The following is a 25,920-nucleotide window of genomic DNA, read 5'->3' as shown; positions in this document are numbered from 1 at the left end:
GCAAGAGAAAGCAACCCACCCCCAAAGATCCTTCTACAAAATAGATAATTCAAGACAATAAAATGGCACATTCAGTGCAAGAGCTGCAAAAGTGACCCAAGGCTTCATTCCTTCAGCACAATTAAGGTAGGTTGCTGTCACCTGATGTTCCCCTTCCCCTCCAACATGCAGCAAGAATTCTTGGACCATTTTACACTGCAGATTTCTTACTTTTACTCTCAAGTAACCCCTTAAAAAAAAAAAAAAAAAGCAAATTACATGTGCAGCAGCTTTCCAAGCCCTTAAAAAAAATCTCAAGGGTTACATTATCTTCAACTAAAGACGTAACTTTAAAATGTTGTGTACACTATTTACTCACACTTTGCTTTCGATTTCCAGAAGTAAAATTACAACAGAGACATCTGGCTCTGGTGTCTTTCTCAAGATACAGTAATCCACTTCTTCATCCTGGTAACAAGAGCAAAGCACCTCTGAAGCACCCTCTGGTTTATAAGAAATGGGACATGTTCCCCCCTCCAGGTAGAGGTCACCAGCCTTAGCTCAGCAAGTTGTAAAACCAAATTATCCTTCACATCCTGCTCATGCCTAAAGTCCTCCCCCCACCCCTTTTTTTTATTTCTTCCAACCATTTTCAGAGCATGGTAGACTATGAGATGTCCCAGCTTAGAAGAGCAAGTTCACTTGTCTTACTCTTACCAGGTAAGTGGAGAACCCGTCGTTCCTTGTTCGATCCAAACTGAACCCCACCTAGGAGACAATTGAGAACAATCTGTCAAACCATTACTGAAAGAGTCAAAGACACTGCTTTCTAAATAAATCAACCTACATTTAAGGCAGAATCCAAGTATTTTTTTCATCATCTAACCAGACATAAAAAACTTTTCAAATATAATAAACTTGCTGCCTCATCCACACCCACCAAGAAAAAAAAAATATATTGATTCAAAATCAAACTACATCTAGAGTACCTTGTGTCCCTGAACCTTTTAACTTATTTCAATACTGTTCCAGGTGTTTTTGCTTGACAAAAACATTTAACACCTTTAGCAATAAGGAAGCTGAACTGTGCAGAAGAGTAAGAACTCAGACCTGTTTTAGAACCTAGCATTTCAGTCTCTCCATTAAAATCCCTAATACATCAAGTAATGTTAGAGTTCTCTAAAAATAAGACTGTCACTGTTCTGGAAACCTACTGACACAATGACCACATGATGAATTGCAATGCAACAGGACACAACGTGAGAAAAGCTCACATCAGAGGACTGCTTAGGAAGTTGGTGTTCAACATAAGTTATAGATGTGTGCATCGAGTTCAGCAGAAGATCTAATAAGTTAAAAGTTCATCCTTAAAGCAGAATGGAGAGTGCTCAAGGATAAATCTCAATATACATATCCCCACCCATGGCTCACAGAGGGGAGCAAAACCAACAGCACCAGAGCACCCCCAGTTTGGATCTGACACCTCAGACAACCCAAGGTCTCCAGTGCAAGGGGGATTTCACAGGAGGTTTCCCACAGTCCCTGGACCCCAAGGAACTTACTGATAAACCCTTCATGTCATAGCCCCTTGGTTGCTTCAGGGAAAGGTTGCTGACATTGACTATCATGAAACCATCCTTGAAGAAGCCAAAGGTATTCAGGTGCACTTTCTGCCTCACATCATCCTGTAAGAAAGGAAAGCAAGTTTACAAATCACATGCAAAATCATCTGCAGCTGCAGTCAAAGGGAAAGCAGTGTGACAGATTGACACTTGTGTAGTTAGATGTTTCACCTGAATATTCAAAGAGCTAATTTCCTTAGGATACCTTCAGATATTTCACTGGAATGGATCAACTTTTCCAATATCCTGAAAAGTAAAAACTTAAACATGTCTCTGCTAACTGCCTGGCTATACTACTGGGAAATATGCAAGTGAAAAGTCTGGAAGAATTTAAACATCTAATTAAACAACATATAGCTACTAAAAAAACTCCAAAGAGGCTGCAGATACATCAACACAGCTATTGTTTGAACACTGACTAATGTAACTGCAACAGACTGAAGAGGCATTAGGTGACTTTAGGGATCTGACCTCACCCAGAGCTGGGTTTTGGCCAAGTGTTTAGAAAATGCATTGTCACCCCATCAGATCATCTATGCTAGGCAGGGTCAATGTTTGGACAGTCAAGCACCTCACACAATGGCAAACTACGTGTATGGTGTGGATGAGAAAGTTTCTTAAGTAGTCCTTTTCCTCCAAATAATTTTTAGCATAAAATAAAAATAATTTAAAAATTTGAGTGGAATAAATATCAAAACTAGAATTACTTGGGTTAGTTTCTCTAGCAGGAAAATTCCAACATCATCCTCTGCTCCCAGTCTTAGCTGCAGAATAATTTCCTTCCTCTCAGTCTGGCAAGGAAAGTGCAGCTATTGATCCCTTGCCTTGCTCAGCTGATAAAGGTTCAAGTACAATGAGCTTTAAGGATCTCACAAGAAAAGCAGTCAACATCACACACAGCTGCCACATCAGATGACAAAAGGTCATATCCCAGTTTCTTTGCATTCATAACTCAATAAACAGGTCTGCAGCTGCACCCTCAAACTTACTGGGTCATTAATTGGAAGAAAAGCAGAAACAAAGCAACAGAAATTAAAAAGCAAGTTGAAAATGTAATTTAGTGACAACTTGTCAAGTGTTTTAAAAATTAAAAAATTGTTTCTTCCTCCTGCTTCTTCTAGGAAAAGATAATCACATTGCAGAGTCCTCTAACAAGAGAAGTCAGCTGCTAAAGGCTGACAAACTGTTCTGGAGAAGGTCCTGGAAGACTGAGGTAGGAACTGTACAAGTACAAAAAGTTCCCTCTTCCTCTACCCCAGTATTGATTCTGACATCTCTGCATAAAACATTCCTGATGCATAAATCTCACTCACTGTGATAGCAGGACACTAATCCTGACACAGCTAACCTGTAATCCAGCTGTAATAAGATCACCCTAACAGAATCAAGTTAACCTGGCAAATAACCAGATGGTTCCCTAAATGCTCAGAAGAGGAAAAAAAAAAAGTTAAGTGACACATGACTGCCAGCAGATGCTTTGTTCAACAGAGCATTAAGCTCTGCTGGTTTTGGGTTCTAGGTCACTGACAGTGCTTGAAAACAAGAGCTCACCTGGTTCCTCTAACACTGCTTTTGATGTAATTTCCCAGTCAGAACAGAAAATTAATACTGGCTCTTTACAGAGCACAGCACGTGTATTTAACCACATCTGGGCACAGAAACATTTGCCTGGGTGATTATGTGAGGGATAAAGTGTCATCCAGCCACAAGGTGTTTTGCACCTTGCAGACATGAACAGCTTCTTAATCCAGAGCACTTGCAAGAGCTGTTCAGTTCAATTTAAGTGTATTTACTTAGTTTACTGATATGCTCCCCCTCCCCCAGATAATTAATATCCAACACACATCACTTTCCTCCCTGGTTTTATCTCAGCTTTGAGTGCTTAGAGTTTACAGATTTAGTTCACAAATCCCTCAGCTTTACATGATCCCACACACAAACACACTGTCACCAGTTGCCACCAAGCAACAGCAAGAGCATCTCCTGCTCCACATATTGACAGCTTAAAGACACTGGCTTACCAATAATGGTCTCACCTCTCCCGGGAGGTTTAAGGGGTTGAAAGAACCCAGGTTTTATTTATAATCACTCTACTGACCTCAGAAATATTTAAGTTCACAACAAAGGTGTGAACCCACACAAGTGAATACTCCAGCATCCAAGTTGTTAAACACTGTGTTGCCAGCTGGAAGGTTTCTCTTGCAATCTGTAGCTTGGTTACTCACTAACATTAAACTTAACTCGGTGTCAGACAAAGCCTTGCTCAGACCAACTCCCTCATTCTCTGGGACAATTTGCATCATGCAAAACAAAAGGCTTCAATGTTCTGGCATTTAACTGTTAAGACAACAACAACAACAAATTAATTTTTGGTCAAGAGAAACATTCCAACTACCAGCTACTTCTGGAATCGTCGTAAAATTGTTTCTGTCAGTCTTCCACACCATCCAGTTTTTGTAGGGTTTTTTTGTTAGGTTACTAATGAGGGTTTTTTTTCATGTCTCATTAAACTAATTAGGCTGACAACAATTGCTGCTAAGGAAGAGAGTCTCCTCTGTCAAGGTTAGTCTAACAGCAATATTCAAGCAAATCACTTCTCTAACTCAAAAGAAATAAACTAGTTTGTATATTTTTATAAAAATAGTTATTTTTAGAACAGGAAACTGCACAGACTGTTGCTTTTTTTTTTTTCTGACAACAAAACAGCTTCACCTTAGCACGTTAATTACAAAGACACAAGAAAGAAGCTGTTCTAACTTAAGCAATAACAGCTTGTTTGAGGAAACCTAGTATCACACACTCCCACAAAGCTGAGGCCTTTAGCCTGGCACAGTGTCAAGGCACACTCACAAGTAAGGAAAGAGCCAGTGGTAAAAACACCAGAAAGGAGACCTCACCGTGAAAGGGCTCAGTTGTTGGAGCCTGATGTTTACATAAAGGCTGTAAAGAGGGGGATGAAGCAGAAAGGGAGAGACTGTGCTCTAACAATAAAGCTCATGTTTATACAGGGGGTGGATAAAGGCATTAACTCACTTCTACTCCTCACAGCACTTGGTGGGTCAGTGTTGCAACTTGCACAGAACACCTGCAAAACTAAAAGCACACCCCACTCTGGTGGGAAAAAACCAGCAAACAGGGCTTAGTAATTGATCCAGGCAGTGAAGAGACACCCTAACACAGACCTGAAGCCAAAGGTTTGCTGCTGAGAACATTTGCTCGAGGCAAGTTTGAAAGTTTTCTACATAAGGGTAAAGGATCCCCCTGGGAGAAACCCCTCAGCACTCAACCATTTGTCACAAATTCCTCAAAACAATAATGTAACCAGCACAAAGCTCCTGATTCACTGCATTAGGGAGAAGTTCACTTTTCCTGAAGCAGAACAATACTCATGTGGTTGCACTTTAAGCAACTACATAGCCTGAACATCCCCCAGCACTCACTGTAACCCAAACGCTGAAGGGGAATTCCTGCAAAGTTCTGACACACTCTCTAAACTGGTACAAGAGCGCAGCAACACATTTACCACTTTATTTAGCGCTTCCAACCTTTCTACTGGCAAAATATTGCAAGTTGTTGACAAACAAAATTATCATTCTGAAGCCTTACAGAGCCTTCGTGAGTTACACAGAAGTCCTTAAAAGCACCATCCCAATTTCACAGTTCCTTTGTCGTGGAAAACGTGTGCAGCTTTCCAGGCAAAGCACCACTGGAGCTGCACATGTTCACTGTGACCTCCAGAACTTCCCATCCAAGGCCCTGAATAACCAGTTCTTCTCAAATACAGTCACAGCACCACATGAGGCTCTTCCGAAGCACACCCAGCAGTGCGTGGAACCAAACACAAAGCTGCCAGCAGCAGTTTCCCCTGCCTTTGCTAATCGCTTGAGTAGTGCAAAGCAGCTACACCTGGAAGGGCAGTAAGGCAGCCAAACACCCTTTAAAGTCGAGTGGCCGGTGACCAGGACAGGAAGGCAAAACTTAGTTAAGAGGAAATTCAATGGCAAACCCCTTTCAGAAGCCTCCCCCTCTCTCTTATCACACCCAGCCTTCTGCCTCGCTTTTAACAGAACGCGAAGCAGCTACACCTTCAAAACACTGCAGTTCCAAGGCCTCTTCACACGCTTTACCCCGGGCTGAAAAAGCAGGGACGGGGCTGTGGGGACACGGGGCACAGGGGGCGGGAGAGTAACGGCAAAAGCAGAACACAGCCGGGCCCAGTCGGGCTGAGGCGCAGGGGGAAACCCCAGGGCGAAGCGAATAGGAAGAAGGGTCAGGGCCGTCAACGGGACGACGCTGAAGACGTGGGCAGACCGGTCCGAGGCGTCGGGAGGCGCGCAGGGCAGGGCCGGGCCGCGCTCACCGCACCCCTTTGAGGGAACCCAGCGCGGCCGGGAGAAGAACCAGCGGGGCCGGAGGCGGCGCGGACCTTACTTTGAGGGTGAGGTGGTGGACGCGGGCGCTGGCGGGGCTGACACGGAGCAGGAACAGGAGGAGCAGCAGCAGCGGGAGCGGCCCCGGAGCGGCCCCAGCGCCGCGGGCCGCCATATTTGTTCCAGCGTCAGCGTCCCCGGCCCGCGCCGCTTCCGGGTCAGGGCGGATCACGTGACGAGGGAGCGTCATGTGACACCCGCCTTCCCACGCCCCCCCCCGCCCCCGTGAGGGACGTTCCCTGTCGGGGATCACTGGAATGGTTTGGGGTGGGTGGGTCCTTAAGGATCGCTGCTCGCTCTGCCGGCAGCTGCTCTGCTACACGTTCAAAGCATCATTTAGACTATCCCACTCCCCCGTGTGTAGGAATTGGAAGACCCGCTGGGTCTTGTATGGTTGGAATTGAGGCATTCGGGTGTCCAGAAAACCCTGTAAAATGGTACGGTTTTCCAGCGGTTTTCCAGCGGTTTTCCAGCGGTTTTCCAGCGGTTTCCCTATGACTGGGATAGATAAGCACCCTTGCTCTTTTTTTGTTGTAATTTCCCACCTGGAAGATGGAAATGATACACAGAGGTGTCAGAACTATAAATATGTGAAAGATGAACACAAGTTGGTCAGGCAAATCACAGACTGGTTTGGTTTGGAAGGGACCTTAAAAATCATCTCATTCCACGCCCTGCCATAGGCAGGGACACCTTCCACTAGCCCAGGTTACTCCAAGCCCTGTCCAACCTGGCCTTGGACGCTTCCAGGGATGGGGCAGCCACAGCTTCTCTGGGCAACCTGTGCCAGGGCCTCACCACCCTCACAGGGAAGAATTCCTTCCATATATCAAACCTAAATTTCCCTTCTTTCTGTTTGAAGCCATTCCTCCTTTTCCTACTGTGACCGCAAAGTGTCCTTGCAGTCCATAAATTCTGCATTCCTTGTGTCAAATTTCAGCAATATCTCTCTTTCTCCTGGGCTTTGTTCATTGAAGCATGTCAAGGTTGGTGTAGCAAAACATAAGGTTCCAGTAATTTTCCCAAACTGTGTTCCCACAATAGCAGCTTATGACAAACCTTGTTAAATGCTGGCTACAGTGGAAAATCACACTGCTTGTGATTAATTAAAACAATTAATTAGACAAGTTATTAGGAAAGTTATTAGGAAAGTTACATCATTTCCAACACCAGCACTCCAGCTGCTGATGAGCAGTCCCCCTTCAGCTTCTCTAGAGCTGGGATTAGACTATTGATTTTTAATATTACCTAAAAAAAAGTAACAAAGAAAAGGATTTCTGCTTCCTTACAGGAATAGTTTTGCAGCTATTCAAACATTTAAACTAGCAGCTGTAGTCCCACTTAAAAATGAAACAACAAGCAGGTTGGACCTGCTTTCCATAACTTTTCTTGCTCAAACCAAGGGTAACACAAGAAGCTGAGTGAACAAGAATAGCAGAAATTAAAATGTCTTTTTGGTTAACACATTGCTAAAAAAAAAATAATTGAAGGACTATGGAATGGGAAGCAATGAATGTAAACAAATGTAGTTCTTCAGTGGGGAGCCCTGTGCTGTCAGCTCCTGGAATTCAGACATTCTGATTTTCCCTTTCAGTGTATGAAGTAACAACAGTGCAAGTTCTGTTGCCTAGACATAGAAAAACAATTGGACTGGACCAGGTGAATAGCAAAATGCAAATAAGGGTGAAAAGGCAGAGAAAAATAAACAGCCTTGACCTTTATTTTATCAAGATTATGTCCCATCTTTATTTAGAGAAGTGATTCAGATGTTACCGTACATTTCTTCTTGCAATTTCACTTCCCCCTTTTATATTCTTAGATAATAAAATAAACACAGAAATTTTGCCATCGGCCAACGAAACCTGGACTGGTACCAGAAAATATCTGGAAGCAGGAAAAGAATCTGTTTTTCTAGTAATATTCCTTCTCTGGGCAGTACATGTGGGTGCCACTAGATGTCCTGGCAGCATCAGCCCTTCCGCTGCACGGAGCTGCACCAGACAGATTGTAAGAAACGTATGGAACTACAAACATCAGATAATTTATTCTAAAAAACTCTGATCCAGATATTTTCTTGGAATTAGTTCTGAGGGGTTTTTTTTATGCTGTAATGATTACAATTCCTGCGCACGGACCACGTGGGAAACCTGGAGAGTTTTGACTCCTAAGAAACAGCTGCTTTGCAACCACAGCTGTGGCACAGGGTGTTCCACTCCTAAGTATCAGGCACACTTTGACGGCTTCAGTGGTCAAAGAGCACGTGGCATTTCCCTGTAGTTCCGGATATTGATTCATCTGAAGAGCCTTTTTTAGTCTGAGGATTATTCCTTGGAGAAATCGGGGATTTTTATGCCACAGACTAGAAACTGTCTGAAGATCTTTATTTTTTTCAATGTTTCTGCAACTATTAGGATATTGTAGTAACTAAGTTCTCCACTTACCTACACTAAATGATCCTGAAAATAGAATTTATAACATGCTTACTTTCTTTATGTATTCAATTCTCTAAGAATTTTTGTGTTAAAAGATGCCTATACCTAAATTTACATCTCTATCAATATGCAAACCAGCTGCTGTCCATCACGTAACAGAAACTCTCATCACTATATTGATATGTTTTCATTGTGGCTTCCAGACAAGATTCCTATGCTCTAAAAGTACTGTTCCAGCACAGAGGTTATTCTTAGCCTGGCTATCTTTTTCTTTACTCTGTCATTTTAAGCAAACAAAAAAAAAAATCTAATTAGAACCCTTCACAGATTTTGTTAATTTTTTTTTTCGTGTATCATGGCCAACTATTGAGATTGGTACAAGTATGGAGTGGGGAGATGAGCAAGATAAACCAGACACAGGGCAGGAGCCACTCAGTCCCTGGGCAAGGAGAGAAGAGCAGACCCGGGGCTGGAGCTGGAAACAGCCAAAATCCAGGTCATCTGCTGAGTTCACAGCCATGAGACAGGGGCAAGGCTGAGCTGAGAAGTCAATCTGCAGTTTGGGTGATGGTAATTGAGGTCAGTCACAGCCTAACAATGTGCATCCACGGGGATGAGGCAGGTCTGCAAAAAGGCCAAATGTGGAGCCAGGCTCCACATCAGCAGGGTTTATAACCAGGTATAGGCTGAGATGGAGTCAGGACCCCCTGAAAAATGGGGCAAAACAGCTAGGCTTTTGGACCAGAGCTTAAATGGAGCTCCTGGGTGCATGGGCAGAGGCCCCAGGCCAGGGCCATTACGCTTTATTACGGTTTATCAGGTCTTAATCAGTCATCCCCTCTGGGGACTGATGGGTCATTAAAGAGCACCCAGGTCCCAAGCTGTGTGTCTGAATGACCTGTGCAGTGTTGTAAGAGCAGAAAGGAAACAGCTGTGATGGTGATGGCCTCAAGGAAAGGTGTGTCCTCTTCCTTTCCTGGTGCTGTTTCAGTCCTAGTGTATGAGAGGTTACGAGCAGCATCCACGTTCCTTATCTTGGACACGGATGATATGGGTAGAGTTATAAAATCAAAGGGAAGCAGCTGTATGGGTGATAACTGGGAGGAAAGGTAGGTCTTCTTCCTGCTCTACCCTGGAAGCTGGAAGTGCTTGTACTTGCTCTGAAAGTTGTGATTTTTCTTTCTTTGCATAAGTAAACAAACACAGAGAAAAGGGTTTAGATTGAACTGTAGTTTAGGGATTTATTTTATCTCCTTTATGTAGTTTCTCAATCATTTAGCAGCTAATCTGGCAATTTTCAAGTGGGATTGAGGTTTTCTAAACAAAATCTTGGCTTTCTAAAAGGGGAATTACCTCTGCTTGGAATTATGAGCTGAATTTGGGAGTGTTCTGAATCATAACAACAGGAGGGGTAAACACAGAGAATTTACAGGAATAGGCCCATATCTGGAAAACAGATCTGCATGGTCTTGTTCTCAGCGTGGCTGAGGGAAAACTCCTACCAGCTTCTGTGTTGCTCAGATATGGATTATGCAAACTGAATAAATAAGGGCTAGGTATGCAACTTATAAATGTCATTTTGAGTTATTTTTTGAGACTGAGAACTACTGAGCTTTCCAGCATCTACTTCAGCATAAAGGGCTCTTAAAGCTCCTGTCATTTCTAATTACATTAGTAATTAGGGACTAGCCAAGCTGCAGGCCCTGTTGTTTTGGGCACTGTACAACTGAAAGTAATAATGTAAGTGGCAGTCCCTGCCTTGGAGAGTTTCAGGCTAAACAATAAAGTCAGTCAAAGAAAGTCCTGTTCTAGAAGCATCTAGAATTTTATTTAGTTTTTGTCTTGAGCCTCTGTCCACACAAATTTTGCTATCTTGTCATAGTTTTTTGCATGGCTTATTCAAATGTACCATCATAATACAAAACTTGTATTTCTGGCCTTTATCTTTCTGGAACTGGTGGAGCATTTCTATCTCTTGGTGTGGACAGGTTTCCCTGCCCGTGCTGGTGTAACAGGTTTGCCTTGTTCCCCTCCCAGCTCTTTGTGCAAAAGGAAATTCCACAGCAACCTTACCTCAGATGATACCAGCGCTGCTTTCTGTTTCTGTACATTCTTTTCCTACAAGTATTTATGGGTTAAGCTCTCAAAAAGTGTCGATGCAACTGTGCTGTCTGGTTTTGCAATGTGTCCTGGATGAATGTAGGGCTAAGGACGGTGGATCTGAGTCTGTGGAAGTACAGGCCCCTGGAAGACTGTGGTTGTGCTTCAGGCAGCAGGGCAGGCTTGGATATTTAAATATGTTGGCAGTAGAAAGAAGAAGTACTCTAAAATGAGTTGAACAGCATGTCTTTTAGCTGTTGTGAAGTCAGTCCTTCAAAGTAATAATTTCTAATGATGAACAAAAGCGTTGCCAGTTCTGTCTCTCTTCAAAAACAGCTGTGTGAGGAGCAGCATTCTACTCCCATGTTCAAATCAATGGAACTCGGATAAAAATAAACGCAATTCTGTTATTAACATAACATTTGTCTTCATTGTTGTTCTAAATGTTGGAATTGCTTAATATGTTTTTCTTTTTCATGGAGGGTAATAGCCAAGCATCAGTGGAAGAAGTGCATTAATCCAGAGGAGATAATGCTTGTTGTAGCAGCTGGTCAATTTTTATCTTCTCACATCAAAAGCATCCCCACCCTCTATGAGCAGAAGCCTTTTTCCTCAGGTGAATAAATATCCTCCCCTTTTTTTCTCCCCATGTAAGTCTCTCATGAGTTGATGCAACAATAAATATATCAGTCTCAAGCTCTTTTTTACATTTGTTGTGGCGCAAAAGCAGAAATGCAAAATGAGATTAAGTGACACAGCTCAAATAAATGACACAGAGGAAGAGGAGCACAAAATAAATATTTCTCTGGCAAGGAAATGAGCCATTTTCTACAAGGCCTGTGTAATTGCTACAATAACCCACATTTATGCAAAGGCAGATAATTTGGTTATTTTCCTTGCTTGCTTGTTGAGTGTGTTGGTGACAGATGGTGGATTTAATATTCCCGGATTTGGGTTATTTTGGGGGTGGGGGGGTGTATACACTGCTTAGCTGAGGTAGAAGTCAGCTCTTGCAGTCAGTTCACAGAATCAATTAGGTTGGGAAAGGCCTCTGAGATGATCGAGTCCAACCTTTGACCAATCACCACCATGTCAACTAGACCAGGGCACTGAGTGCCACATCCAGCAGTTCCTTGAACACCTCCAGGGATGGGGACGCCGCCACCTCCCTGGATAGCCTGTTCTGGTGTTCAATCACTTTTTCTATGAGGAAATTCCTCCTAATGCCCAACCTGAACCTTGCCTGACACAGCTTAAAGGGTTCTAAGTTTTAAGGGTGTGGATTCCCTTCTTCTCTAGGGCACTTGCCTCCTTTACAAATGATCAAAACAGGAACATTTGATTCAAAACCAGCCCCACCTGGCTTGGGAGGAGGGTGGTAAGAGGTGGGGAAGTGGCACCTGAGGGTGGGTGGGGTTGGAATCACCACCTCTTAGTTTGGTGAGTACCTTCAGTAGTGAGTTCAGTTTTGGGCTCCTCACTATGAAAAGGACATTGAGGTGCTGGAGTATGTCCAGCAAAGAGCAACAAGGCTCATGAAAGGTCTAGAATGGCTGAGAGAGCTGGATTTCTTTCTTCTCAAGAAGAGGAGAAGGGGCCGCACTCTGGGGGTACCTCATTGCTCTCTACAACTATCTGAGAGTAGGTTGTAGTGAGGTGGGGGCCAGTGTCTTCTACCTGCGGTGAGAGGACCAGAGGAAACGGCCTTAGGCTGAGACAGGGGAGATTCAAATTAGAGGTGGTCAAGAAGCCCTGGAACAGGCTCCCCAGGGCAGTGGTCACCTCCCAAACCCTGTCTGAGTTCGAGAAGCGTTTGGACAACGCTCTCAGGCACATGGTGGGATTCTTAGGGTATCCTGTGCAGGGCCATGAGTTGCACTCGATGACCCTTCCAACTCAGGATGTTCTGTGATTACTGTGACTAGAGGAAATGGCCTTAAGCTGAGACAGGGGCGATTGAGATCAGATATTAGAAAAGAGTTTTTTCACTGTTCAGGTGGTCAAGCATTAGAATGGGTCGCCCAGGAAGGTGGTGGAGTCACCATCCCTGGAGGTGTTGGGTGTGGTGCTGGGTGATGTGATTTAGGGGTTGCAGTTGGTAATGCTGGGTGGACAGTTGGACTCGATGACCTTAAAGGTCTCTTTCCATCTTGCTGAGTCTATGATTCGATGACTGTGCGAGCAGGGCTGCCCTGTGGGCAGGGAGTGCCAGCTCCTTGGTGACCGGAGACTGAGGGGACACCTCATTGCAGTTACAGCTTCCTGGTGAGGGGAAGAGAAAGGGCAGGCGCTGATCTCTGCTCTGTGGCGACCAGTGACAGGACCCGAGGGAACGGCCTCAAGTGTCAGGGGAGGTTTAGGCTGGATATTAGAAAGCGGTTCTTCCCCCAGAGGGTGGTCGGGAGCTGGAACGGGCTCACAGCACCAAGGCGGACAGAGCTCCGGGAGCATTTGGACGGCGCTCTGGGGCACAGGGCGCGACTCTTGAGGCTGGTGCTGTGGGGGGCTGAGGGCCGGGCTGGCCGCTCCCGGCGGGTCCCCCCAGCCCGGCGCGCTCTGGGACTCACCGAGTGGATTCCGCCGCCCGAGGCGGGGCCGCGCCTGCGCAGCGCCCGAGCTGTCACTCGCCCCCCCCCGCCCGCCCCGCGCGGCGCCGCTCGGGCCATTTTGCGGCGCGATGAGGCGGGAGCGGCGGTGAGAGCAGCGCCCGTCCCGCCCCGCACGGCCCCTCCGAACGGCGAGGAAGCGCAGCCAGGGCACGGCGAGACCCCTCCCCCGGCGGAGCCATGAGCTGGGGCACGGAGCTGTGGGTGAGTGAGTGAATGAGTGCGGGGGGAGCGCGGCTGCGCTGCCGCCCCCGGCTCATAACGGTCCGTGCGGGGCTGGTGCGGGGGTCGGGTCCGTGCCCAGCGCTGCGCCCTCCCGGCGCTCCCCCCCGGCCCGCCCCGCTCCGCGAAGTTTTAACGCGCGGCCACCGCAAGGGAAAAATCCCAGCGGGGATTCGGGACTCCTATGTATTTATTTATTTATTTTTGCTGGAGAAATTAAATAATAATAATAATAATTTAGAAGAAAAAAGCTCCGCGGCACAAAAAAAAAAAAAAAGCGGCGGCGGGTGCGGAGCGGAGGGAGGCTCGCCCCGGGGTGGGTTTTGTGTGTGGCTGCTGCGGGAGGCTCCGAGGTGGGTCTGTAACAGGGGGTCCGGTTTCAGGAGAGGGAGCTGCAGGGAAGACAAGCCAGATGATAAAAATTTCCTGCCCCTGCTCTTAGGGGGCTTCTCTGCCGCGGACGGAGGTTTTTACGAGAAGACTTTTTTTGTGTTGAGTGTAAATAAGCAGGTTCTAAAGGTGCGGAGGGTTTCGGTGTATAAAGCTCCTTGATGTTTTTGAAGGGAACCTGGAAAGTAGAAATGCATTTGGTTTGCCGGTGGAGCGTTAATGGAAAATATCAAAACTGTTAAAAGGAACGAGAAGTGGGTAATAGCGATTCGAAATGGTCCCTCGCTAATCGGAGGAAAGAAGGGAGGGCAGATAAAAGAAGTGTGGGAAGGCAGAAGAGCTGTTACACATATTCAGTCACAAAGAGGACATGGTGCAGCCATGTTTGATGGTGGAGCATGGAGCAAACCTGCTGGCTCTGGGAGGGCTGGTACCCGGGCACGGGAGCCCGGGCACCGGGCTGGCCCCTTAATGGTGGGACGCGAAACATCTTGGGACAAATCCGTGCTCGGGAGGAGGGGGAAGAGGAAAACGGAAACGGCGTTTTGAATGGAGAAGTCAAGAACGAGTGGCAGAGGGTCATCTGGATTGCAAAGCACTGCAGGATTCGCTCCTGTAGTCATCTGTTCGTGGCTGGTAACCGGTGCGAGTTGAGATGAAACCATATCTGAGCTTTTAAACTGTCTCTGTGTAGAAATGGTTATTTTAGACGTGCTAATTGCTGTCCTTTCTGGATGCATTCCTAGCCCGTTCTGGAAGGCAGTTCAGCATCCCGATTTGCTGTGACATTGGAGTCGTGTTGTAGCCAAATCTGGTTAGAACTAGACAGTAAATTAGGGAGCAAATGCTGACTGGGAGAGGTTGTTGTGGTATGTTTTTATATGCTATAGAAAGAAAGGTGATACATACTGCTGAAAGAGTGTAGTGATGCTATATTGATTCATCACTGTATAAACAGCTCTGCTGCGTGGAAGTGTTTCTGGGGAAATCTGCAGTTGCCTCCTTTTTCTACATCTTGGATGCTTTGGGAGGGGAAATAGTTTGAGTGTGATTAGAGTAAGAGGCAAAATAACAATTTTGACATGGGAAAATGAATTCTGAATTCTCAAAAGGAACTTAATTTTTTTTCCCATTCTTCAAAGTTTCCAAGTGATACTGATTTGTTTGTGCACAAGAACAGTAGTAGAGAGTAGTGTTGATAAATAGTTGTTTTTGTTTATGCAATATTTGCAGGTGTGTGCACGCAGTCATGTATTTGTCTTCTGCAGCAGTTACAAACTGTTTTTGTAACATCTTTTCCTCTGAAAATTTTGTTTGTGAAATTGGCTTATTCAGCATCAAAGTATCGTGCCTCGAGTCTTCAGTGTAGCACTCTGAGAAGTGTAGCAGGTTACTGAGGAAAAGGGCTGGAACAACGGATTAAATTAATCTAGATACAAATTTGGCAGGAGTTGGTCCCTTTTAAATTGGGCAGAGCTTTGAAAACACTGACGGTTTCCAGCGCTCTGGGTATTTAGGCCAAAACAGTGATTTCTCACTCTGCATTCTCCATTTCACGGGCAAAGGAAACCACACAAACAACCTGTATTTAATATATGCCACCTTCTTCTGTTGATGATGGCATGTTGTTTTTAAACAAAATTAAATTTCCATTTACCTCAGAACTTAGTCTTTGTTTTAAGTAGCCACGGAATGGGTTTTTAGGAGCAGGTGTTGTAAGCAGCAAATTCCTGTTCTACATGTGACTGGTATATGGATTGAAGGACTGGAAGTTGAGGCAATAACAAGTGTTTTCAACTGTCGTTTAGAAATTTGCTAGAAAGACCAGCGATGTTTGCTCAGGCTTGACTTGCACCCTCTATCTCTGATCTACCAGGCTGCTTGTGTGTTCGTGATTCACCTCTTTAAATGTAGCAAAGGAGAAGTAAAATCGAGCTTGCTTTTTAGAGCATGTAGAACGCTAATGTGCATGGAGTTATGTAGAATTTCTGTTCGTTCCTGCAGGGGGAAAAAAGCTGGTTGCAGAAAGCCTCATACTTCAGAAGCAATAAAATCCCTTTGGCAATGTGGAAGTTATTCCCAAAACAGGCTTTTAGCCTGTGATGTCAATGTATCTCTCTGCCTCTGGGTTGCAAATCCTATTGCAAAGTTCTTCTTGATAGTTCATTCCATTCTGGACTTTGAGTTACATCTCAAGATTGTCCCTGTGAGTGTCAATGGACCCATAACCAGAATTATTAGAGATAATAATGCAGCATTTATATCCTGTATGAGGTGGAATGCTTGGGATAATGAGATCATTTGGGGCCTCCCTGCAATCCAGTGTTACAGAACAGAACCTGAAGGTCTCCTGTAACCCTGTGTGAGTTCCCTGTGTGCAGGGCTGCTCTGTGCAGTTTGTCCATCCACCCAAGCCCTGCAGAATTCTTTCTACCTGTTACTTCAGACGTTCAGGACCTGAGGAGGAAACGATGGGTGAAGGACAGAATAGCTCTGAACTGTTTTATTTTTCACCCTGGTTGAAGAGGAGTGCATTTAGGGCTAACAAATAGGAGGGTATAGTACGTACTTATTTCATGTCTGATTCTTGAAATTGGCAATGTTTTCTAAATACTAATTTAAATAATAATGATTTTTAATGTAAATGGTAAGTAAAGATTATATGTACCAGTATGCAGACCTGACTTGTACCTTCAGTAGCTACACTTTGGGGTCAATTGGCTGTAAAAGCACATTTGCATCTCCTTCACCCTTTTTTCTCTCTTGGCTAGTGGGAAAGAACACGGAGCATGGCATACACAGCCATTGTGAAGGGTGCTTTAGCCAGTAAAATCATAGTGTGTGCCACACTTCCCACCCCTGCCCTTTGGTGTGGTATGAAGCCCTTGAAACAAGTGGAATTACATTGCAAACTGAGCTGAAACTAACCTTGGCATTTGGGTGTTTGTCTTCTGAGTGGAAAAGGCTGTGGCTTCATAGTTGGAATATTGAAAGGAATGAACCTCGTTGATGATGAGTTTTGGTACAGGATATAGTTTGGGGGAACTCTGTGTAAATCTGTGGTTAAATGGTCTGGGAAAAACTCTGCCTTTTCTGAATACTGTCACAGCATGGCAAGTGCAAGTGGTCAAGGGGTTAAATGTGGAAAGTTTTACCATTTTGTTATGAATGTTTCAGTATGAATGTTTCAGAGGTGCACATGCTGTGGGTTTGTTGTTGTTTTTTTTTTTTTTCCACATTCAGTGTAAAGTTTAAAAAAAGCTTGGGGAGGAAGGTGATTTAATCAAAATTTTCTTTGACCTTTGTGAAAGCTGGGTGGCTGCTAACAGCTGCCACTGTCCTTTCAGCCTAGGAGAAGGTGGATATTCAGTATTTGCAAAGGATTTAATTTGCTGCCCTCATGCAAAGGGGCTCTGTGGGCCAACTCCTCACGGAACTGATACCTTGGAGACCACACCTTTTGCTTGTAGAGTTCCAGTATGCTTTAGTATGCAAAAACATGGATTGTGCATATGGTTGGTTTTGCCTTTTAAAGTTCATTCCACGTAGGTGCAACTCTGAGAACCTGAAGGCCCCACTTGCTCTCTGTAACTGCTCAATTGTTTCCTCTCTCAGGACTCCTGTCCCTATTTCATCAGCAGAATTTGTGTTTAAACAGCTGTAATCTTGCATTTCTGCAATTTGCTTGAATGCAGCGTTTTTCTTCAATGGGATTTGCAATGTATGGCTGTTGCATATAGTGGTGACTCACATTTGGAAACAGTCTGGAGCACCTGGGTGGCTTTGACCTTGGTGACATTAGGTAGTAGTGCTGCCTGGGCACAGCAGTCAAATGTCATCTTAAACGGAGGCCTTGTTTTTCCTCAGCTTGTCCTTTCTAAGAGGATCTGCGGAGCTGGGTCTAAGGTTTGATGTATTGATTCTCGAGCCAACATCTAGTTTTATTGTATGCACCACTGGTTGATTGCATACAATAGAAATGGGGGGTGTGTCATCCCACCCATCCCGTTCTCACACCTCCCACAGCCCTCGCCCGCCCAATTCTTCGATTTTGGGTGTTAACTGTTAGTCTCCAACTAAGGAAAAGGAGATGGTGTCTGATGGGAGAAGGACACGAGTCTTTAGTCTTGCATGATAAGTCACAGGTTAACTCTGATGAGCTGAGAGTTTCCATTATAGGCCGAACCCTCACAGGTGGGTGGATGAATTGTTGGCAGCTTAGACAGTCTTCTCCTGTGGTGATGGCAAATGCTTTTCTGAAACGTGTATTTTGTTGTAAATTGGCTGTGAATTGTTGCAACTTATTTGATGTCGTTCAGACAACTCCTAGAGGCGGAGCTGTGTATCCCTGACCTTTTTTTCTTTGTGTTTCACAGAATCTTGGTTTCTGTTTAGTTAAAACTTTTGTGTATTTCAAAGCGTCTGAAATTTCACTCACGAAAAAAAAAAGCTCCCAGAGCAAGGCAACCTAAAAGCAAATACGGTGAGAGGCTGGAGGAAAACAGGCTAAAGTCAGTAATAAATGCATTATATTTATAATTTTGGCTTGGTTATCCTAAAGCTCTCAGTAACAGTTGTACACAGAGTGCTGGAGATGGGCACTTCAAAGCAAAATACACTTTTTATTACTTACATAGTACTGATTTGGTGTTCTGTGTAGTTACTTGGACAGTTTTGAGGTAGCAAAACTGTCTGACATTAATATCTCCTTATTTCACGGTGGCTCACTCACTGTTTTAAGTGGTGAGTAAGTATATGCAGATTAGTGAGTGAGGAATAATTTACAGGAGCTGAATCATTACACGGTATCTGCATTGTGCAGCTCACACCTTCGTGTGTTTGCCCAGCGCGGGATGAGATTTCAGGCTGCTGCAGCCTCTTTTTCTGTGCACAGTAAAGTTACTGCTGCCATATTCCTTTTTGTGAGCTTAAAGAGATAATTTTTAAACTTCAGGATGATGTGTGGTGTGGGGGCTCCTCTGCTACTCGCAGGAACTGGTTGGTTGGAGAATGGGGTTATGTGTGAGGTCCCTTAGCACCTGCAGGCACCAGGAGTAGAAGGACTCTCTTCTGGTACCTAAAGGAGTTGCTGGGTCTTAAATGTTTGAACGTGTGAGTAATCTCATTTACAATTCTGCTTTGCTTTAAGAAAGAGGTTTTCTACAATATTGTCTCCAACCTGTTCTTGTGTTTCCTACCTATTCATTAAAAAAATGGGGGGATTTACGGTCTTTCAGCGTGAGTCAAGGCTGCAGAATACATGTTTTCCCTTTCAGCCGCAGGCTCTTCCCAGTCGTATTGTGGCTGCTCGAGATCCCCCGCTTCCTCCAACCATATGGGGAGGCAGTCAAACATGAGACGATGTTTTTCTGGACTCCTTGCAGCTCATTAGTGTTACTCATGTTGTGAAACATTCTTTTACAGCAGAATTTCAAAAGCTGTAAAACATTCTTCTAAAGCAGAATTTCAAAAGCCGAATTCCACATGAAGAGTAGGAGCCACTGCTGCACTGTAACTTAATAACCTGCTTCTCATTATTGCCTTTGATTGCTGGACAGGTAACCTGCTAATGAATTTTTGGAAATTCGCTTTCATCCTGTTTGAAATAATGTTGCTGAGATTGGTTATACATTGAATCCAATCCAGCTGTCAAAATCCAATGCTTTGTTGAGTTTCCTTAGTGTTTTTGTAAATATTTTAAAATAACTTCCCCCTTCAATATAATCATACACTTCAAATGAAACTTTTCTTCCTCCTTCCACCCCTACAAACACTGCTTTTCTATTAATTTTTTTGCTTTAACCAGTGAGCTGGTGAGTGTTAAAACACTGTTCTCTCTTAGCATGTCGCCGTCTTTGTTATTCTGCTCAATCAATGGCCTTGACTCTAAAATACAAAACAGTGGAAAAGTACTATATATGTTGGGTGTATGTACAGGATATGATGTTTTTACTTTTTCTAAAGCAGGTGTGGTGGAATAGTTTGGATCCTTTTGGAATTTAACATGATTGTCTTGTCTCCGTGTTGTCCGGCGACAAATTTATTCACGTGATCAATAATTCCTTTTGGTTCCATTTATTAAGAATAGTTTGTTGGCATAATTAAATAAAATGTTTCTTTTTCCATCTAAAATTTGAAAATACTGGAGATGGGGGTTTCTAGATTACTTACAGCAGAGTTGAAGTGCAAGAATGAAATGCTGCTTGCCTGGTGTTCATTGCTGATCACTGAAGCAGATCATGTTGTAAAGCACGTCAAGAAGCAGTTCTGTTGCAATGTTGTCCTTAATTTATTGGAGGAAGAGTCAACCTAATTGGGAAAACACCCAGAAGAACAACAACAATCCCCTAGCTGCCCTCTGAAACCCAGTAAAGCAATAAAACTTAAAATGGAGTCGCTTGGGAACTAATGCCTGGTTTACAAGGATGGTCCCCAATGAGCTACCAATTCACCCAGATAGTCCTTAATCCTGAGGAAATCCCATAGTGGATTATTCTTGCTGTAGCTGAAATAAAATAGATTTCTTCCATTAAATATGTGTCACTTGGCCATCTCTTATTGGGTGTTTTTCAAGTGCTTCTATTTGGTACCTAAAGAGTTTTTATAAAGCAATTCCTTCAGTTCTGCCCTTGCAGTGGGGCAGGCACGAGTGCTGCTGGCACCATTCACGTGTCTGAAGGGGAAGGGTAGTTTGTAGTGTTTAGACTTACTCCTCTGGGAACAGCAGGTACAATTCCTCTCATAAATTATTCATTTTATAGTTCAAACATTTTACTTTCATTGCTCTGAGCCTGTGGATGTGCAGATAAAGGAGTACTACCTATGTGACAGGAGAAGGATCATCTTGCAGAGATCCTGAGAATATGGTTTTTCCTAAATGCACTCCTGGAGATTTTGCTCCAATTAACACTAAGAAATTGCTTATTGGGTGCCTTGGACAGTTTTCTCTGTCTCAGCCTCTGAGCTGGGAGCTCTTCTTGTTGGGAAGGTATTTAACACTTCAAGTCATCTATTTTCTGCTGCTTACATTTTTTTCCACATTAGTGTGCTCAGGCTGCAGTTTTCTCCTTTCTGCACCCACCTCTTGCTTTTTGTGTTTCAGATAAATCAGGATTATTCAGTTGTTACCAGGGCCAGCGTACTGCACATGCTAAACACGATGCCTCTTGGGTTTTGGAAAGCTACTGTGCTTCCATTCACTGGAGCAAGGGTTTAAAATTTGGCAGACAAAAGCTGTTGAACAGGGTGCTGTTCTTGGGAAAATATTCCCAACTGTAAGTCTTTGGAAAAACACCACTTTGCATGTGCTCAGAGGAGATATTATTGACAAAGTCTTCATGGGCGCTGGCTACGTTTTGGCCTCGGAGGGGTTTTTGTGGGACGAGGTGATGAGGTCACCCACGGAATAATTGCAGATGGCTCAGTCTGGTCCTTGCAGGAGAGCAGCCAGACATCCCATGCCATGGCTGCCCAAGGCCAGGGTGGAGCTGGGCAGCCTCTCCTGCTCTCAGGCTCCTTTGCTGGCAGAGGAAGAAGCCGGCTGGAGGACAGCCCTGGAAGAGTGGGATCTGTGTTAGGGAAGAATAGTGGAAGAAAGCAGAGTGACAGCTGGGAGGGAGAGGGGATGGAAAGCATGGCTGCACCAGTGCTAAAGGTCCTCCTGACCACCTGTGTACTTTCTTAATGGTAGCAAACCGGTTCTTGTGTTGTTGCAGACTGGTTCTTCTCTTGTTACACTCACCTGAGGGTGAGCGACGTGCTGTGGTCAGAGAGGAAACTGCCTCATTCAGGAGACTGAAGGTGGGGAAGAAAGAGCAGAAGATCACGCTGAGATCTGGTTACAGGCAATTGGATCTGCTTGTCTAGGAACTGCTCCTGTGATTGAAGTGCCAGGAATGATGGAGATAGGGTCATTTGAGGAGAGGTATTTGAAGCTGGCAGTTCTGACAGGGGGAGAATCAGGGTGAGCTGAGCAAAGGAAGCAGCAGAAATGAGCTCAGGAGGAGAAAATGAATTTAAACAAAGAAAACAAGGAACCAGTCAGTAACAAGGAAACAGCCTGAATAAAGAGCTTGTGGGGAGAGCAGGGTTGGGCTCTGGGTAGGATGGGTGGGATTGTGACTTGCTGTCAGACAGGCCATGCAATGGGATTAGTGCATTAGGAACGACGAGTCAAGAGTTTGATGGGATCAGGAGAAAGTATAGTGGGTGTACAAGGGGAAGGAAGAAGCATGGAGGAAAGGATGAAGATTAGATAAGAAGCAAAGCAGAAAAGTAATGAATAGACCCAGCAGTCCTCTTTTACCTGCTTGGCTGTGTAGCATTGCTATTTTATGTGGCTTTTTCCATGTAACCTTTAAGTAGAGTTGACGTACTGGTTTCAGTGTGTGTACGTTGATTTCTGTGGTTTCGTTTTGCATCTTTACTCACTGTGGAGGAATATTTGACCACATCCCCCAAATGAGAGCTTTATCCAGAAGTGTGTGCACTGCTGTTTTTCATCCACTCGTTCTGTGCAGAAAGCCTTGAGGAATTGTTTAGCAAATAAGCCTAAAATGTGTTTAGATAATATTTTTTTCACTCTGCATTATGCTCTCTTATGCAGAGAGAAATGCTTTAACACTTTTATCTTGTATTTACAAAAAGAAGAAAAATGATTGGCATGAAGCAGTGAGTGAATGGAAGAGTGTTTTCTCAAACAAAAGTTAAATGGGGAAGGGAAATATTTCTTGTGCTCTTGAGGGATGTTGATCTGTCAAATGTGGGTCTTACAGGAGTAGCATTAATTAATTAGTGTGTAACTAAGGTTTTGCTGTAGTAAAAGAAAAACTGGCAGTGGATGGACTGGGAGAGCTGTGATAGAACCCTAAATAAATATTTTTTCACCCGTCTTGTCTGTCTCTCCCAAATATAACAGTCTGAGATCCTTTTGCTCGTGTGTAGTCACTGGAAAAGCCTAAAAATAAAGGGTGAAAGAAAAGGGTTGTATGTGCTGGTCAAGAGCCTTTATTTCCTTACAAGTCTTTGGAGTTGTGAAACACCTGGGTTTCACAGAGGATGCTGTTGGCATGTGTTCATAACTTAACATGCAAAAGCTCAAAAACTGTGTAGCACAGCTTTGCTTCGGTTTTTGGTGTGCAAAAAACCCCTCCTAAGCAAACATTTCTGTCGTGTCTGTGTTGGTTAGGGGGTTTCTTTGCTGCTTTGCTCAAAGATGCCATCAGCTGACCTGCTCCATCCTCCCAAGGGACAGCCAGCCAAGGCATCCAGCACTCCCAGGTTATTGTTGCATGCTTTACCTGAAACCTAAAAGTGAACCAGCTGGCTCTTTAGGTGGTGAGAATGCATCTCACATGACATGTGTGACTCGGTTCCTATTTAAGTCAGTGCCCTGGGGATTTACAGCCTTATTTTTGGAATAGGGGGGCTAGCTACTTTCCAGCTCTATTTAAAGATAAAATAAAGTTTATCTGGCTGTGTGGGTGCATGTGGCTTTCTGAGATGCAGTGGAGTAGCCCAGAAAACTGCCCTGGAAGGGTGGCAGGGTGCATCCATGCCTGATAAAGCACAATTTGAACTGTGAGCATCTCCCCACCTCCTCTTCCAGATAAATGTGGGCTTCTTTTTCATTTCTGCATTGTGGCTCTTGCTCTGATTCCTGTCTGCGTCATCCTTATACCTGTATTATGTATGAAACTGCTGAAAGCTCTTTTTCCAGAGGTTCAGTATGATTGACATGAAGCTATCTCGAAATAGGAAAGCTGTAATTGTTGGAAGACGAAAATTTTTACAAGAAATGTGGTATTGTGAAACACATGCACCTAATTTAGGCATCTTTGGAGACTGGGTCTGCATAGTTGTCACTCTTTGAGAATACTTAGTCTTGAACACAAAGCTCAGTATCATAATGCCAGCATTTAATGGTTGAGGGAGTGTGTTGAATTGTTCCACTAACAAAAGCCTTTGCTGAGCTAAACAATACAAATATAAATATTTCATTTGGTTATTAGCAGCTGAGTTGAAGTGCTTGATGGTTGGGAACAGCATGACAAAGTAGTGCACTCCATTCACACAAAGGTCAGAAGACATTTTACATGATATTTATGGGTTCCATGCATACAATTATAGGCATTTGTATTGAATGTTGAATCTGTTGTTGGCTCAGTGTAGTCATCTTCTGTGGTTTTGCTTGTGGGTTAATCCCTGGGAACCAAAAAAAAAAAAGAGGAATAGTGACAGAGGAGTCAAAAGCTGGAATCCACACTTGCAGAGTTGAACTAGTAAAAAATGTCTAAATAATGGAAATTCAGAAACCCTTTTACAATTAGAATGTAAGAATTAAGTGCTTTTTTCTTTCTTCATGATCCATGAGTGTACAGTGGTGGTTGGGAGTTGCTGGTCAGTGGAGCAGTGTTGATTTCCCTCTGGGGGCAAGGCATCCATCCAACCTTCTCAACAGGGGGTGGGATTGATTCCTTAATCGGAACAGCAACAATCCATCCTGAAGCTTCCTCAAGGTATTAGGGCTAAATGAAACAGTCTGGGACAAGTGTGTAAGCCCTAATGCACTTCAAGAGGCTTTCCTGAACAGGAGAATTTTGAAAATAATCAGAAGATGAACCCAAAAGTAACAGGGGAAAAAAAAGCCACAGGCACAAATCACCCTTAAAAAAGGGGCTGTGATACATTTGCTTTGTGTGGTGCAGTGCTTAATGCTCAGATTCTCTTAGGGAAGAAAAGATGCATGAACTATAGCTCTATTCATGGCATTGTATTTAGAATTTGTTTTTCTCTCCTTTGTGTATGTGTTCCATAGATGTTCCAAAAATAGATAGATATTAAATTAGTGGAATTAGGCACCTTAAAGCCAGGAAATGCACAGTTTTTTTAACAACACTCACTACTGAGGAAATATGGGTTCTTACACGTATTGTATTATGTCTTAATTTTGCAAAATGTTAAGATTGTGTTTACTTGTGTGCATTTGCAGAGTCCACAATGCTGCATGAATTTCTTGGGGATAAAAACGTCACGGTTACATTCAGTTTTTCTGGAATTTTACTTTTCTTTTACTTTCATTACCTTGGAAGAGGAATGAAGCATGATGACTGAGCCTCAGTCTGTACATTAAGTGCTGTGCTCACAGGCAAGAGTTAACTATAATGTGTCAGTAGCCTTGTTGGATGTGCTTACTGATTGTTATGGATGTGCAGAAGTACTCAAAAAATAAGTGAGGTAGACCAGATGATGCCTCTTCAGTCTCATTCTTAGTTCTCAGCCACTTTGTCTTGGTCCATCTCACTCTGCAGCCCAAGTCAGGTAAGCAGTAATTTTCTTTTTCCAGAATATTGGAATCCTTTACATGTATATCCAGAAGGCCTGAGGACTTCAGAAAAGCTGGAATGTTTTAGGGTGACTCTTTTCTGAACGTCCCCGGTGGAAATTGGCAGGTGGGGTCCTCTTAAACCTCTGGCTTCAGAGATGCTCTACCATAACACAAACTTCATTGGTCCTGGTGGCTCATGGTCCACCAGTCTGAGCCATGAATTAGCAGCCAAAACTCTGTTATTTGGGGAGATGGATTTAAACTTCAGGGTTTGTGAAAAACAAACCCTTTATTTTTCCCTTCCTTGGCTGGGAGCAGTTTCGAGTCAACCTTTGGGACCAGAGTTGTAGCTTCCAAAAACTATTTTAAGTGGAAGGTATTGTCATTGGAACAGCTGTAGAGCCCTGAATGACCTTGTTGTCCTTGCTGTGGGAGGGGATGTTCTTGTCAATTCGTGAGAAATTCTTTCTTTCTCTCCCTCCCTCCCCTCTGTGTACGAAGGTAAACACACATTTGTTTTCCTCTTCCCCTCTCTGAATCAGCCTGGTTCAGAGGCCAAACTTGCTTTCCCTGCTTGGCAGATAAAAACATCTAATAGATTCAAGTCAATATCCTCTTTCATATTTTTTAGATGATTCAACTGCTCACGAAGCAACTGGTCTATCCCTGCATTATAAAATAGTTGGGGAGTCGTGGGACGTTCAGGGAACTGAGCCCAGAAGCTCCAGTTGCTGTGTGAAGATCAGTAGCTCAGATCCATCCAAGTCAAAGGTTGGACAGAAGGTTCCTGTTTGTTCTTCAAACAAAAGCATT

General features: G+C 43.9%; 2 protein-coding genes across 16 annotated transcripts in view; one reads left to right on the top strand and one right to left on the bottom strand.

Annotated features, from left to right (window-relative positions):
• GPR107 (G protein-coupled receptor 107) overlaps positions 1-11,620 on the bottom strand; it is a 43,148-nt gene extending 31,528 nt beyond the window's left edge. The window contains exons 1-4 of one of the 2 annotated variants that reach the window (XM_039388103.1): positions 10,537-11,620; positions 1,542-1,664; positions 697-747; positions 359-447 (exon numbers count right to left, since the gene is read on the bottom strand). In XM_039388103.1, coding sequence (XP_039244037.1) covers positions 359-447; positions 697-747; positions 1,542-1,607 — 206 coding nt within the window. In that variant the 5' untranslated portion in view covers positions 1,608-1,664; positions 10,537-11,620. Of the gene's footprint in view, positions 1-358; positions 448-696; positions 748-1,541; positions 1,665-6,032; positions 6,160-10,536 lie in introns of those variants that run through there. The other variant, XM_027729890.2, reaches the window with a different exon arrangement.
• A 1,595-nt stretch (positions 11,621-13,215) lies between these two features.
• FNBP1 (formin binding protein 1) overlaps positions 13,216-25,920 on the top strand; it is a 94,063-nt gene continuing 81,358 nt past the window's right edge. For 4 of the 14 annotated variants that reach the window (XM_039388059.1, XM_039388055.1, XM_039388066.1 and 1 more), the window contains exon 1: positions 13,220-13,373. In XM_039388059.1, coding sequence (XP_039243993.1) covers positions 13,350-13,373 — 24 coding nt within the window. In that variant the 5' untranslated portion in view covers positions 13,220-13,349. Of the gene's footprint in view, positions 13,374-25,920 lie in introns of all 14 variants that reach the window. The other 10 variants (XM_039388085.1, XM_039388072.1, XM_039388069.1 and 7 more) reach the window with 5 other exon arrangements.

Source organism: Pipra filicauda, unplaced genomic scaffold, assembly GCF_003945595.2.
Source record: "Pipra filicauda isolate LSUMZ 115617 unplaced genomic scaffold, ASM394559v2 scaffold121_size3267253_pilon, whole genome shotgun sequence".
In the NCBI taxonomy this organism is placed as follows: domain Eukaryota; kingdom Metazoa; phylum Chordata; class Aves; order Passeriformes; family Pipridae; genus Pipra; species Pipra filicauda.
This window is presented reverse-complemented; position numbering and strand designations above follow the sequence as displayed.